This window comes from Trachinotus anak, unplaced genomic scaffold (genome assembly GCF_046630095.1).
Source record: "Trachinotus anak isolate AG129_WGS33_773 ecotype Australia unplaced genomic scaffold, CSIRO_AGI_Tana_v1 ptg000009l, whole genome shotgun sequence".
Lineage (NCBI taxonomy): Eukaryota > Metazoa > Chordata > Actinopteri > Carangiformes > Carangidae > Trachinotus > Trachinotus anak.
In genome coordinates, this window is record NW_027273860.1 from 9,967,948 (window position 1) to 9,983,320 (window position 15,373).

The 15,373-nt window shown below is 45.3% G+C and overlaps 2 protein-coding genes across 3 annotated transcripts; both read left to right on the plus strand.

Annotated features, from left to right (window-relative positions):
* Positions 1–1,296: 1,296 nt before the first annotated feature.
* naa50 (N-alpha-acetyltransferase 50, NatE catalytic subunit) lies at positions 1,297–5,615 on the plus strand. Of its 2 annotated transcripts, none has more exons than XM_071485186.1 (5): positions 1,297–1,487; positions 3,017–3,153; positions 3,670–3,789; positions 3,877–3,943; positions 4,117–5,615. In XM_071485186.1, the coding sequence occupies exons 1-5, from the start codon at positions 1,480–1,482 to the stop codon at positions 4,292–4,294; spliced, it is 510 nt and encodes a 169-aa protein (XP_071341287.1). In that variant the 5' UTR covers positions 1,297–1,479; the 3' UTR covers positions 4,295–5,615. The 2 variants fall into 2 exon arrangements, with proteins under 2 accessions (XP_071341287.1, XP_071341288.1); XM_071485187.1 differs by having other exon boundaries at positions 1,306–1,487; positions 3,020–3,153.
* A 267-nt stretch (positions 5,616–5,882) lies between these two features.
* Positions 5,883–15,237, plus strand: LOC139625325 (basic helix-loop-helix domain-containing protein USF3). Its single transcript, XM_071485188.1, has 7 exons — positions 5,883–5,993; positions 6,516–6,640; positions 6,741–6,772; positions 6,897–6,979; positions 7,093–7,189; positions 7,299–12,310; positions 12,882–15,237. The coding sequence occupies exons 2-7, from the start codon at positions 6,597–6,599 to the stop codon at positions 14,694–14,696; spliced, it is 7,083 nt and encodes a 2,360-aa protein (XP_071341289.1). The 5' UTR covers positions 5,883–5,993; positions 6,516–6,596; the 3' UTR covers positions 14,697–15,237.
* The last annotated feature ends 136 nt before the right edge of the window (positions 15,238–15,373 follow it).

A 15,373-nucleotide genomic window follows, 5' to 3' on the forward strand; every position in this document is an offset into this window, starting at 1 on the left:
GAGACCCTTTGTTGCAATAAGTTTTAATATCTTTAATATTTCAGTTCATATTATATTCCTAAATTACTGCGCAGCTTAAAATGACTACATATGGAACAGGGACAAACACCTAATTTATACCCCAGGATAATTTTACCCTGCTGGCAGTCTATAATAATCATAAATATAAATATCTAATAATTATTATTATTATTTTTACTACTATGGATAGTCATTATAGACTTCACATTACATGTATAAATCATACAAGATAAAAGACCAGGTAGGCAATGTATCTATCTTTCGTGCGGAGAATATCTTTGCAGTAACTTTTGAGCCAAAATGGAGGTGCTATCACAAACTGCTGTGATTAATAATTTACTCTATGAAAGTGCTTCTCTTAAAATATAATTTAATGTGAATATCAACGGGCAGAAATGTTCTCTATCTAAGAATTTTATTTAGTGATACCGATTTCAAAAATGAGAATTGCAGTTGTAAAATACATATATACAGACAAACATACATAAAAGAGGAGGTTTTTTTACCCTAAGTAAGGACTCCCAGGCAACACTTCCTTACACTTAATCCGCACCACGGACCAAACTCACTCTTAGTTCAGTCCTCTCAAATTTGAAGACTAACACATTTTGTATAACACAAACACAGATATTTTAAAAGTATTTAATATGGCTGCTTTAATACTCTGTAATATAACTAAACATAACTAACCAAAAATTTTATTACCTAGTGCATTTTTTTAAGTTTGCATTGAGGTTATTTGTTGTAGTGTTTTATCAAACTGCTGTCATATTTTATTTGTCATATTTGTCATATCACAGAATACCTACAGCAGGGTAGTGTTATTTCATCACAGAAGTGCTGTAAGGCTTTAACCAACAATTCTTTTGCATTATCAATATCTGACAATTCTTTTTTTTAAAGAATTGATTGTTTACTTTATAAAGTCTCAGAAAACTGTGGAGAATACATATTATTATTCCTACGTTAATGTTTCGCTTAAAAATAATCAAGACTGTTGCCAATTTTATTGTCTAGAAATCGATTTTCAGCCATAGAGCAAAAGTTGGTTTTTGGGTTTTTGTGGAAATACTGAAACAGCCATGAATAGTCGAGGTCAATAGAGGCCCAATAACAAATTTTGCCTTGGGGAACGCCCGAGTAGTTAATCATGTGATTAATTGATTTTACTGGGGACCGTCGGGATGCAAGGCAACCTGAAAGACTAAACCCAGGTCACACAGTCTGAACTGAATATGCAGCAGTGCTTGTGCGCATGCGGGGGTCAGGGTTGACAGTCTCCACACAGTCGTGGAGGGAGTACGGCGGCTAAGCTAACTGCAACCATCGCAACTAGCTACATGTGGAGGGTAAAACGGGAGGCATCCCTGACCCTAACTCTGTCAAAATTTCTCCTTTTCACCCCAACCATCGGTAAAGTTCAGCCTCATCGAAAATAAGGGATAATATCTGTTTACAATGAAAGGGTGAGTGTGAGCTTTTGGGTCACGAATAAGTAGCTTAGCACGACTAAAGTTTTTCATGTCTATTTTTTTTCTACAGGGGAGGCGGGGAGGAGACGGCGAGGCTAGCTAGCTAGCTTGCTAAGCTACTTTTATTATGGTATTGGACAAAAAAATACAAACAACAGCCCCGTTAACGACACGGTTTCGTCACGGATATTCTCGTTAAGTTGAGCCGCTAGTCGTTTGGTTTCGGTCGCGACCAAGCAAAGCTAGCTAGCTAGCTGTTACTGGGAAGCTGAGTCAGTAAACCCAGTTCAGCTAAGCTAAATAGACAGACCCTGGATCTCAGATAATTTGTGTGCCCGCGTCAAAATCGACAGCAGTTAGGCTGAATTTCAGACAAGGGAATGTGGCCAAGTCAGTGAACTTACTCATTAGATAAATTGCTGAACAGTTAGTGTATGTTGGTCAACTGTGTCAGTTAATGTTACACCAACTTCAGAGTTTGTGGCAGCTTGCTCAGTGTAACTTGATCTGTCAAAGTAACGCACACACATGTTTGGCAAAGGTCTCGATTCTCAGATGATACGAGGACGATTAACACTATACTGTGTTAATTATTCAGATAGGATTTCACAGACTTTGCCGACTGAAGCGTGGACGGATGCTGGCTCTGTATATCTCGATGAACAACACATGTGACCACCAACTGTTTTTGGATGTGTATTCGTCCTAAAAATACCACTGTGAACCCCTCAACCAGAGAAACTGGACTGTTGTTTGGATCACTGACAAAGCCACAAATCCAAGTTCTTAAAAGTAGAACATGTAACTCTTGATTTTAGCTTGTACAGTATCTTTTTTTTCATCCATATCATGTTCATAAAATCTGATTATAGGTCAAATGTATTTGGCACTAATACTATGGAATGCCATTTGTGGGGCAATGGCACAGTTTCCACCTACTCTGGATGTCACATGACCATGCTTAAGGGATCAATTATGGCTGCACTAATGAGAATTGTAATCATCCGTTTTTCTGTTATAATTTTTGCAGATAATTGAAAATAGTGAAAAATACCCATCACAGCTTGCTAAAGCACAACATGGCGTCATCAGATAGTTTATTTTGTCTGACCAACAATCCAAATATTTTACATTTACTATCACATAAGACAAAGAAAAGCAGCACATTCTGACAATTCAGAGGATGCAACTCAGTAATGTTCAGTATTTTAGCCAGAAAATTACCTAAAAGATTAATCAGTTATGAAAATAGTTGCTAGTTAATTTGGTTGTGGTTTATCAACTCTCTGCAATTAACAATGACTATTAAATTAAAGCAATTGTATGCAGTTGGTTGGTTTGGGGGGGGGGGGGGGATTTCAAGTACTCAGCAGTGTTAGACCTTGAAGTTATCAAGACACTGTGACATCCTGTTGTCATTTTCACCCCTGTACTGTTGCTCTTTAATGCATTTGGAGTCATAGAATCCTGAATATAATGGTGTGCCCGCTGTCAGCTATTTGACCGATTTGCTCTTGTTCCAGTAGCCGGATCGAGCTGGGGGATGTTACGCCCCACAACATTAAGCAGCTGAAACGCCTGAACCAGGTCATCTTCCCTGTGAGCTACAACGACAAGTTTTACAAAGATGTACTGGAAGTTGGAGAGCTTGCAAAGCTAGGTAAGAGACAGCACTCATTTGGCTCTAATAACCTCTAATAAATCCTTTCTTTAAGATTGCACATAGAAAAATAAGCTCTTTATGATACCACTGGATATTAGAAAGAGGAATGAAGTAGAGGACACACAAAAAACGCTGGTAGGATTCAGTCCTTGGTGCAATGTAGGGGATTTAACAGCTACATGAATATGTGTTCTTATATAATTACTCAATTTCTACATATGATGTAGAAAGGGGCATTGTACCCATATTGATGCACTAAATCATTATGTGTCCCATTATTATATCATGAAAGATTACAGTGTGTGGAAGCCAAGTCAATACTGTAACAAACATTCACTTCTTTCACAATATTGTCATAGATACTCATACAGAGGCCAATTTTCTCACAGTCAACAAAACCTCAAATTTCCCTGTGCTATGCAGTCTAGAAGTGATTACTTTTTAGGTTGTAAGACATCAGGGATTCCCTGTCTGTTGGTGATGTTTCAGTGTTGCCACTTCTTTGTCTTGCAGCATACTTCAATGACATTGCAGTGGGTGCTGTCTGCTGCAGAGTGGACCATTCTCAGAACCAGAAGAGACTGTACATCATGACACTCGGCTGTCTAGCACCCTACCGTAGACTTGGAATTGGTAAGGAGCTTTGAATCTCTAGACACTGTAGTGCACTCTGTGATCTTGTGTTTTGCTTTTTCAACTTTGCCTTTGTGTCTCTTTCAGGTACGAAGATGCTGAATCATGTGCTAAACATCTGTGAGAAGGATGGCACTTTTGACAACATTTACCTGTGAGTGTCTGATTGCAGAAAGTGTACGATTAGATTTTATAAATTTTTGTGTAAATCACAGCTGCAGTTGACACATATTTTCAGATTCAGATTCATTTGATCCTTTTTATGGACTTTTTTTGACAAAGTTTCTGTTTGACTACTACTACATTCCCTTTTTTTCCTCCCCGCAGTCATGTGCAGATCAGCAATGAGTCAGCCATTGACTTTTACCAGAAGTTTGGCTTTGAGATCATCGAAACAAAAAAGAATTACTACAAGAGGATAGAGCCTGCAGATGCCCATGTGTTGCAGAAGAGCCTGCGCAGCCCATGTGCACCCCCCACCGGAGAGCTTCAGAAGGCAGAGTAGGGCACATCATGGAAAGAGCACAGATGTGCCCGACTCCACAGAAACAGAACTGTGACAAATGCCCCAGGGTCGACACATTCAACACTTTCTTCAAAGGACGCTAAAAAGAGAAAAACAAATTTAAAGTACAAAACTTGCTGCATTTATTTTGCAAAGGGTTCCCCTTTGATTTTTTGCATATTTTATTGCTCCCCTTTCCTCATACAGATAATTGAAAATGTCAAAAAGCTCAGTATCCAAAAGTGTTCCTATTGACAATGTTGCCAACTTCAGACAGTTTTAGACTTGGTGGAGGGGGAGGGTGTGGTGTTTGCAAATCATACTGTTTGTGTTTGAGTTGTTTTTATGCGGTTATTAAAGCTAATGGGGACATATCTATACTGTTGAGCAAAAGAAAACAGTTTGTTTGAAGCGGTAAAAGTGTTTGAAAGACCATCACTGACACAAAATCCCAGCTGGTCAGCTGGGAGTGATGCTTTGAGTTTTGACGTGGAACAGTCGCGACTCTACTCCCTCACCACCTGAACCCTGGGATTCATGGGAAATGAGTCTGACCAGTTTGATGATATGTCATGTCCAGAGGGGAAAAGCAGAAATGTATCCCCTTGGTACGGGCGCAAGGAAGGCTGAACGGTTTTGAGGTGGTGGGAAGACGTGGTCACCACTCATAATTTCTGAATAACTTTATTTTCCAGCCTGTTAATTTAATTCCCCATTCAACTGTTTCTGTTATTTTTATTTTTTACATTGAGAAGGCAAATGGTTCAGAGGTTCTCCTGGGCTTACTGCTAAGAGTGAAAACATTGAGGAATGAGAGAAACAAACAAAATATCATCATATTGAATGTGTTTCTAAGAAGGGCACTCCACAATGTCTTGTCAGGGGTGTCCAAATAACAACAGATTGGCTGTTTGGGATTGGTTTTGGGCATTATTTCAGTGGTATAATGAAGGTGTGTGAGGATGTGTGTCTCTAAATGCATGGAAGTGTTTTGAGATGTCTTACCTTTAACACCTTTGGCACCTTATGTAGCCACCTTGGAGAAATGGTCTTCTCAAACATCCTGCCTCAGTCAGATTCTGTTGTTACCCACACCATTAGGTTTTGAGGCTCAACTGATAGTTACGAAGTTTTGGTATGGTCTCTTAAACAGTTTATTACCCAGAGGAAGCTCTGACCCCTCTGCATGCAAGGAGAGTTGTGTCCTCTCCATTGTAGTATAAGCATGTTTTTCCTTTCTTTGAAGAATTTTATCTTTTCTGGAGCTCTATATTGTAAGACTTTTTAACGTCTAAATAAAGGAATTACTATTTGCAGTAAATGTGTTGCTGATCGTCTTATTATTTTTCATGTACATAGTCAATTATTTGATGAATATGCAGAAATATGGTTGAAAGTATAAAAAGATAAATATAAAAACAATATAAAAATATTTACTGCATAGACAGATGTCTGGATGCATTCGTAGTAAACCCATCCATGGATGTCCTTTTAGACGTCTTGATTGGTTGAAACCTCCCTCATCTGCAATGCTATTGGCTGTCGCCTCACCCAGAGCCCGCCCCTGTCTGCTCAATGTTAGGTGTACCTAGATTGTTTTGGGAGATGAGTTGAGTGGAATGCCTTGCTACCTAATAGTTAGCATCTAAACTCAAAGTTATCGCAGAGACGGACAGTCTCCAAAATGCCGAGGCTACAGGTTAGTGCAAACTACCCTCCATTAGCAGCTTTTTATCAGCAGGGACTCGAGGAAATCCACTAATAATTTGCTTAATAATCAGGTCGGTAACGGTAAGCTAAGCTAGCTTTAGCTATCTAGCTAACAACTGAATAGATAATTGCTCAGGTTGCTAGTTTTTTGCTGGTTAAGTAGCGGGGTAATCTGTATGGATATCGTGTACTGTCGATAACGTAAACCAGAACTCATTCACCAGAGCTGAAAGACTGTAATTATGCTGTAATATGCAGGTAAATTAGTTTAGGTTAGCTGTAAAGCTAGGTTAATCTACAACAGCTTGTTAGCATCTAGTAGTTTTTAGTGTGTGTTAACATGGATTTTTTTGGACTGTCTCGTATCTTCTGCTGTATCAAATCGTATGACAACATGACTGCTGGCTAATTGCATCTAAATTATTTTTCGTTGGTGTTCTACAGTTGGCTGGTGTCATCATACTTATATATAATTTATATTGTGTTCGGATGCTTTATGTTTTCATTGCAGGACGGGCACGGAAGGGATTTCAGGTCCAGCTGTTAAATGTGTTGACTGGTACCTTATCATACAGGCATCTGTTAGGACAGGATGCCAGAGATGACTGAAACTCAGACACCTGGTCGTAAACCCAAGTGAGGATGTTTGCCATATCTGCTATTTATTGTTGCTTTAACCAAATTATCAATACACACCTAAGTAATAAATATGTGAACTATTTTAATCGTTTTGCAGAAAGAAGAAAAACAAAGAATCTCACAATGCAGGTAAAATGACATCTCCTGTGCATGCTTCTGTTCTAATCTTGCTGCTAGGTTAAGGTGTATTTCCATAACTGGGCATCATTTGAAATGTGACTTTACATCAAAGTTTACACTCTTCTTTATTTAGTTGAGAGACACAGAAAAGAGAAGATTAATGCTGGGATTAACCGCATTGGTAATCTTCTGCCCTGTTCCCAGGCCCTTAAACAGGTAAGAGACAAGCTGGCATTACTGTTCCTCTTTATCAGCAACATGTTATGGTCAAATTAGTGTCTGTATATGTGGCATATTTTAACATCAAACCTTCACTTTTTTATCTGTAGAGTAAGAACATGATCTTGGACCAGGCTTTTCGCTACATCACGGAACTGAAAAAACAAAATGATACAATGCTCCTGGAGGGAGGAGATAAAGTCCAAGGTGAAGTTTAACAATTTATGTGTTTCTCATAGAATAATTACACCAGAAGTTATAAAAGTGTGATTATACTATATGTGTGCTTAATTGTGTTTGGTTGGCCTGTGTGCAGCGGAGGAGATCCGTCGGCTGCGGCGTCAGTTGGAGGAGCTCAGGAAGGAAAGTGTTCACTACATCGAACTCCTCAAAGCCCATGACATTAACCTTCTAGAAGACCCCACTATCCACTGGAAAGGCAAACAGCGCTGTGCAAAGGTGGCAAAGGTGACCCCTACTCACCAGCTCCCAAAGGGGATTATTGTCTATTCCAATGGAAATGTGATGTGCCCGGCAGGAAAGGAGGCTAGCCCAGGGAAACAGCCTGCAGAAACATTAATTCTTCAGTCTGAGGTTAGTGGCAGGTTAAGAGTTAATGGAGCCTTGCTGCAAGTTAATACATCTTCCTCCACTCCTGCACTTCTCCCTGGGTCAGCCGTCACACCCACCCAGTCAACGCCAGGCCTGAGAGTGGTAGAGCAGTGTGTGGTCGAGACACCGGCTGCAGCCCCCACCCTGCCTCCCTCTGTCTCTTACATCACCCTCCAGATCCCTACAGCCACCACAGCCCTGCCTCAGCAACCGCAACCTGCCGCCCCAGCCCAGACCTTGACAATAGCAGCCACTTCAGCAACACAGCTTGTCACTGCAAGCTCTGCTCCGCCTGTGTCCACTCTTCCCAATTTTTCCCAAACTGTAACGAGAGCAACAGCCTCAGAGGTTTGCTCATGGGTCACACAGGACACTGCCATCAGAACTGTAAATTATACTGCTATCCCTAACAGCCAAGCCCTTCTGAGGGCAGGGGCTGCAGGCAGCACACAGACTACCTGGACAACACTGCAGATGGCAGGGAACACAGTCCAACCAGTCTGCCAGAGCCTCCCCACCCCAGAGGTCAGCAACACCACCCAGGCTGTCCAGCAGGTGACTCTGTGTCCAATGGGCAACAAACCACCTGTTCAGCCCATTCAAATACAGATGCAACCAAATGTCCCTGTACAGCAGGCACCCATTACAGCCCACATTCAAGCACAGCCCTTTCAGAGACCACCCCAGCTACGGCCCGCTATCCTGAACCAGGCACAGCCTCAGCCTGTCCTAGCCCCTCAACCTCAATGTGCTGTTCTTCCCCAGTCAGCCATAGTACCCCAGCCAGCTGTGGTGGCCCACCCTGCCGTTGTGTCACAGCCCCAGCCTGCTGTACTGCAACCAGCATCATTGCTGTCCAATCCTCCAACAGCCCTCATCCCTCAGCCTCAGCCCCTCCCTCAGCCAGCCCTGGTGCCCCAGCAACAGGCCACCGTACTGCCCCTTCTTCAGACCATGCAGGTGCTGCAGGTTAACCCAACCGGAGCAACAGCCTCAGCTGTAACAGCACCACAGAACACTAACAACCCAAGTGTGGTCATCCTGCAACAGGCAAGTTCTTGCCCTACCCAATCAGTTGTAAGAGAGGAAATAACCAATCAGACACCTTGTCAGCATATAGTAATCATCCAGGCACCCAATCAGGCCACAACTGCCCCTCAGAATCCTCAGGTTGGCATGTTGTCTGCCGCTGTGCCCCCTGTAGTACCTGCTGTGTCTACTCAAATATCAACAACCAGCAGTTCAACATCTGCTGCTTCATTACAGAGTGTTGGGGGGAAGCAGCTGGTGCACATCCTTCCACGCCCTGTTCAGCCTCAAATGAACCAGCCCCTGCATGTTACCCAGGCATCCCCCTCTCCACCGGTTCCTCCAACCCCACAGACGATCACTGTGAACGGCCAGGTGTTTGCCTTGCAGCCCATGAAGACCTCTGACAAAGCAAACCCCCAGGGTGGCCAGAGTACACTCCAGCTGGTCCAGCCCACCACCACTGAAGAACCAACTACTAATGTGGCCCTCAACAGTTTAGGGGCCCTCAGCAGTCTCAACCAGAGCATCTCTCAGGGCCTTCCACTTACTATTTCTAGCCATAACAATGGTCAGCCTCCAGCTGCTCCATTATCAGTAGTCCAGCAGAAGCAGCAACCTCCTGCTCCAGTGCCTGTCTCTGGAACCACACTCGCTCTCCCTGTCCGGCAGCTACAAGTCCCTTGCTTGAACCCAGTCACATCAGGGCTGGTGGTTAATGCCTCTAAGCCTTCAGGAAAGCGGCATCGCACAACTTTGAATATAAAGAAGACAACAGCTAAACGGACTAAACCTGTCAAGAAAAAAGTGCTCAGTCAGATGCAGCCTGCTGTAGCCTCTACAGCCAAGCCCATGGCTGCTGCAGGAGAGAGTCAGACAGTTCAAGTCACAGTATCTCAAGTTTTACCGTGCTCAACTGTAAAAATCACAGACATTCCCCCCACTTGCACCACAGCTGTGACTATTACAGATAGCAGTGAAGCTACAGGAAATGTCACTTCTACACAAAACACAAAGAAAATTATTGTCTGTAGTTCATCTAGTGAGACAACTATATATAACCAATCCCATTCACAGAGCAAAAGTTCTGTCAGTGCATCGCAAAGTAATGCTGTGTTCAGTCACACTAACACTAGTGATCTGGCAACTACAGTAACAACTATCGATGCCACATCAGTGAAGCCATCAGTTAGTGCAGCTGTGGTCAGCGAGAGTAAAGCAGCTGTAGTTTCTGGCAACAACTCAACTGTAACCAAAGTGTCAGTTCCAGAGGTTAAACAGCCAACTACCAGTACAACAACTAGCACAACACAAAGCAAGTCGGCTGCCACCATTGCTGTTTCTAGACAGAGTAGATCAGTGGTCAGCTGTACAGATGCCATTGAGATTGGGTACACCTCCTCCACCGCTGTTTGTGCCGCATGTTTGACTCCAGTCTGTACCAGCAGTATCACAACAACTGCGCCAGTATCTTTAAATCAGGCATCCCAACCAACTTTAGCCTGTCGTCCCCAGGGATCTAATACTCAAGCTCCTCTGCTCTGTAATAAACCTCTGTCTCAGCCCACCACTTCATCCTCTGTGTCCATAACTGTGGCACTCTCATCGCCTGCACCAACTTTTTCTGCAGCCCACAGCTCTGTTACAGCCCCTTCAACAAGTTCAGAATTTAGGAAGAGAGTCAGTACCAGTAGAGCTCTAACACAACAGGCTGACATAAACATGTCCAACCCCTCCCACTGCCATCCCACAGAAGTCAAACCACCCCAGGCCCCTAGACGAGATGGAGAGACTCAGGAAGAGAGACACTCCATAGCACCAGAGAAAGAGGGCTTGGTGGCAGCCACTTCTGAGACTTCCTCCAGAAAGGACTTTGGCCTCGCTCAACAGGTGTACACTAACCTTGACGATCAACCTTTGGAGCACCCTATGACATCTAACAGGCAGACAGATTCTCCCATGTCTACAGGGGCTGGAGGAGGCAGAGGCTTCTCTGTGGCATCCCTGCTTCCTCAAGGCCACAGTATTAGTGCGTCATCTGGTGCCTTTGGGACATTCACATTCATATCTGAGCAGGCAGAGATGTTTGCCCTGGCCATGCTAGAGCAGGACAGCCCTGGGAGGAGGAATGGAGGCTGCTCTGGGGACAACACTGCTTCAACAAACCCTAGCACAGCCACATGGGAGCCCCCCAAAACCCCACCAGTGTCTGCTAATAAAGAAAGGGGCTCAACTGGACAGCAGGCTAAAGTGACTAAGCCCATGGACACAGTAACGGTTAAACCCACTGTCCAGGTGTCTGTCAGAGGACAAGTTGGGGAGGGGTCTGTCAGTGGGCCCAATGGAAGCAGACATCCACAAAACATATCATACTCCCAGTCTCAGTCCCTCCCCCAGGTCCAGTCTCAGAGCTCATCCCAGAGTGGCACGGTGGCTAGCCTCAGTGTCAATAATTTGATAAGACCCAGCTCCAGTCAGCAGCCCTACCCTGGCTCTCCCAGTCTGGCTGGCCAACAGGGCTCAGTTCCTTCACCTGTGGGGACTTCAGCCCACATACCCCAACCCTCAAACAATGCCCTTTCACCCTGTTCAGTTGCAGCCCCACCAAATGAGTACACCCCCTTAAAGACTGCGTTAATGAGGGCTCAGGCTGGAGTTGGTGTGGGTGAGCGACAAGTGAAGATCATCTCCAAGCGGCAGGCCCAGGAGGCAGTAATGCTAAACACTGGAAAACGACCCAAGCCTTGTCCTCCATCAGCTACCACTATTAGCCATATGGATGTGAAAGCACCAGATCATAGCCAGATGACGGTGGGACAGTTGCTGCCCACCTCCTCAACTGTCATGACAAGGATTAATTCAGAAACTGGAGGGCCCCTCTTCTCCACAAACTCTTTCATGAGCCCAGTAGTTCGGCCCACAGATGGCCACTGCCCTCCTCAAGGGCCCCCTGAGCAGAACCAGCCAGGGGTGCTTCATCTGCCGCAGGGTCATCCACAGCATGCTGCACCCCAATCTGGTCAGCATCTGGGAGGGAACCTTTACATGAAACAGCAGCAGCAAGAGCAACAGAGACACCATCTGTATCATTTGCAACACCATCTGACACAGCCCGACCCTGCACAGCGCCACTCGCTACACCAGAGGGCGCTGCAGCAGCAGCAGCAGCAGCAAGAGCAGCAGCATGTCCAGAAGAAGCGGGGACTTGTCAGAGGCAGTCAAACTGGTTCACCTGCTGGACTGCAACAGAAGCAGCATCACCTGGAAAAGTCTGGAGTTCAGCAGCAACAGCAGCACTCACATCAACAACAACAACAACAGACACAGCATCAACAGCACACACAGCAGCAGCAGCAGTCCCAGCAGCATCCGCAACAGTCACACCAACAGTCGCAACCGCATCAACAGCCAACGCAACACCAACAATCTCATCCCCAACAGCACCAACAGCAGACACATCAGCAGCAGCCCCAGTCACAGCATCAACAACACCAACAACAGCAGCAGCAGCAGCAGCAGCAGCAGTTACAGCAGCAGCAGAGCTCCCACTCCAGACACCAGCAGCATCTACAGCAGCAGATCCAGCAGCAACAGCACTTTAGACACCAAGAGAAGAGCTGTGAAGCCCAGGCAGCAGGATCCAGGGCCCACCACAGCAACCACCTGGCTCAGCAGGAACACCTCAAGGTCGGTAGTGCCACGTGCTTTTTGTTTTTTTTGTGCACAGATATATACAAAATAGTAAATATTTAATACTATTAACTTGCGAGGATTGTTTTTAATTATATATTATATAAACAACAAAAATAATTGCTACCTCAGATGTGAGATTTCTATCAAATGGTTTTGGAAAGTTGATATGTTGGTAATTTTTGTTTGTTTTTTTTTTTGTTGTTTTTTTTGGGGGGGGGGGGGGCTGCTTGGTAAATCAGTCACATTTATACTGCCACAACAAAAAAATTAAAACAAAACCAAAAGTCATAGTCTCAAGAAAGACAGAGGAATTAAAATTCAGCGTTGTAAGTAATTCCAAGTCAAACAGCAATATTTCACCAGTTGTCAGTATTTTTAATTTACACTGTGTCTATTTATAAATATCTGGAAACTGCCAGGAAAGAATGTGTAATTTATGGTCTATTATGGGTGTTGTATGACTCAGTTGTATGACTTTTTACACAATATCTGGCTTTATAGCTGTCATTGTTTTATGGTAACACAGCTAAAAGTGCAGATTGATGATATTTTTATTATCCCTCAGCCTGGTCAGGACCATAACGCTATGCAGAGGATGATGAGCTCTAGGACACTGGAGCAGCAGCTAATCTCTCCTCCCAGTAATCCTGTGTCCCGGTCGTCTGACCTGGCCTGCACTCCATCACGCCAGGAACGCCACCGTGTTTCCAATTACTCTGCCGAGGCGCTCATTGGTAAAAGCTCCACTAGTGGTGAACAGCAGCAACGTATGGGTCTTCACCTTCAGCCTGGCCACGCTGCCACACAGGAGCAGCCAGACCTCCGTGGTTATTTGGACACATCACGAGGGAAGGCCAACATTGCACACAACCCACAGACCCGCCTGCCTTCGGATCACCCAGGGTCTGCTGATGTTCAGCGGGTCTCAGAGTGTCCTCCCTTCAAGGCCATGGTTGGAGGAGGAGGAGCACATCAACTCAGTGGTTTTGAGGCGCAGGTATCTCGTGGGAGTGACATGGCACCTAAGTCAGTGCCTCCATCTCAGAGGGGCCCTCAGGGGCAGCAGCAGGGAGGGTTCAGAATGAATGTTGGCCCTCCAGCAGATGGCAGGAACCGTGGCGGCTACAGTGGAGCTCATCCTGGCTCACAAGGAGTACAGGTTGGACCAGGACTGTCCCGGGAGCAGGATGGTTGTCACCAGAGTTTCATGCAAAGCCTCCTGTCTCCCCACCTTCCTGAGCAGAGCAACCACCAGCGTGCAGTGCAGTGCTGTCCCCCAGTCAGCATGGAGTACAGCTGTGTGCCTGGAAGCTCTTCAGGAGACATACAGGCCAAGGCCTCCAGCCCCAGTGTGCCCCCGCAGAAGGCTCCAGCCATGCGGCTTGGAGAGGGCAATAAGGGCCATATTTCTCAGGTCAGCAGTAATATGCATGGAGGCCCAGGTGTGCGAGCAGGTCTCCCCCACCCTCCAACCCCACACAGCAGCTCTGAGCCAGGCCGGTCCTCTGCCCCCTCCCGAGCACTCACTGCTGTTAGCCAGCACTCTCGGCACATCACCCGGGATACTCAGCCCACCAAGCTGAGACCTGGTGACCGGCCTCGATCAGGTGCTCTGAGGCCAAGCAACCCCTTTGAGCCTGAGGGTCACCTACCTCTGCCCTCTGGAGGAGGGGTGCTGCTGAGCCGACCACAGTCTGGAGGAGAGGCGCGGCGCAGCACTATTGTTCGCTTCATGGCAGATAGTGCTCAAGTTCCTAGTGAAAACAACCTGGTTCCTGACCAACACATAACACAGAACTTTGGTTTCCCCTTTATTCCTGAGGGAGGAATGAATCCTCCACCTCCCATCAATGCTAACTCCACATTCATCCCTCCAGTCAGCCAGCCCAACGCCTCCCGTACACCCTCCCTTCTGCCTGTGGAGCCCCAGAACACCTTACCCTCCTTCTATCCTTCCTACTCTCCTGCAGCCCACCCCAGCCTTCCCAGCGATGTCACCCTCCAATATTTTCCCAACCAAATGTTTACCAGCCCAAGTGCCGACAAAGGCAGCGCTCCCCCACTCAACAACCGCTTTGGCTCCATCCTTTCTCCACCTCGCCCTGTGGGTTTTGGCCAGGCCAGCTTCCCCTTGCTCCCAGATATGCCCCCCATGCCCATTGCCAACTCGTCGGGAATCACCCCTCACATATCCAACTTCAGTCTCACCTCTCTGTTCCCTGAGATTGCCACTGGCATGCCCACTGACGGCTCGGCCATGCCTATGTCTCCCCTGCTGTCTCTCTCCAACACCTCGTCTGCCGACTCGAGCAAGCAGCCCAATCGCCCCGCCCACAACATCAGCCACATTCTGGGTCACGACGGCAGCTCAGCTGTGTGAGGAGAGCTCCTGCTGCATATCGGTGAACTGGTTCTGGTTGAGACGTGTTGTTCTTTTAAATATTCAGTTCAGAAAGTTGTGGTGAAGCGCCAGATGAACAGTTTGTAGGTTGTCATGACTCATCACACCCATCTGGTGATTTTTGTTGTTTACACAATTTAAATCTGAAATATGTTCCCTTTGGCACGTGTATGATATCAGTTAAAATTTGTTATATTTCAAAAATCATTTCAATTTTATGGGGACATAGAGATATGGTCCTTTAAGGTTCTTTGTTAAAAGCGTTTGTTAAACCGACTGTTTGGTAGTAAAACAAAAACAAATTTAGGTTTAGAACTTGAATTCAGTGTATTCTGGGTCCTAAAGAAGCCTTCTGCACAGTTACCTACCAATGTAATTTACTAACTTATATCAGGTTGTATTGTACAGAATCTGTTTTTTTCCAAGAGATATTTTGTAAATACCAGTGTTTCATATCGGAATTGTCAGATTATGTATGTATTTGTAAATATAAGATTGATTAATAAAGTTTATAAGAAGACCTTTGTATTTGCTGCTAACTGGAGAATTGTGTATGTTTCCTACTATACTCATCCTCCACTAGGAGGTACTTGAATTCATTGACTCACCTTTTTTCCTACCTCTGAGGGTGCAAACTCCAAAAGTGAGAGAAATGA

Bases quoted from the DNA above. Each gene is read 5' to 3' on its own strand.
- naa50 (XM_071485186.1), top strand. The intron at 3,154-3,669 runs GTAAGAGACAGC...TTTGTCTTGCAG, and splicing joins TGGAGAGCTTGCAAAGCTAG to CATACTTCAATGACATTGCA. The intron at 3,790-3,876 runs GTAAGGAGCTTT...TGTCTCTTTCAG, and splicing joins CTACCGTAGACTTGGAATTG to GTACGAAGATGCTGAATCAT.
- LOC139625325 (XM_071485188.1), top strand. From the start codon at position 6,597: ATGCCAGAGATGACTGAAACTCAGACACCTGGTCGTAAACCCAA. The intron at 6,641-6,740 runs GTGAGGATGTTT...ATCGTTTTGCAG, and splicing joins ACACCTGGTCGTAAACCCAA to AAAGAAGAAAAACAAAGAAT. The intron at 6,773-6,896 runs GTAAAATGACAT...TTCTTTATTTAG, and splicing joins CAAAGAATCTCACAATGCAG to TTGAGAGACACAGAAAAGAG.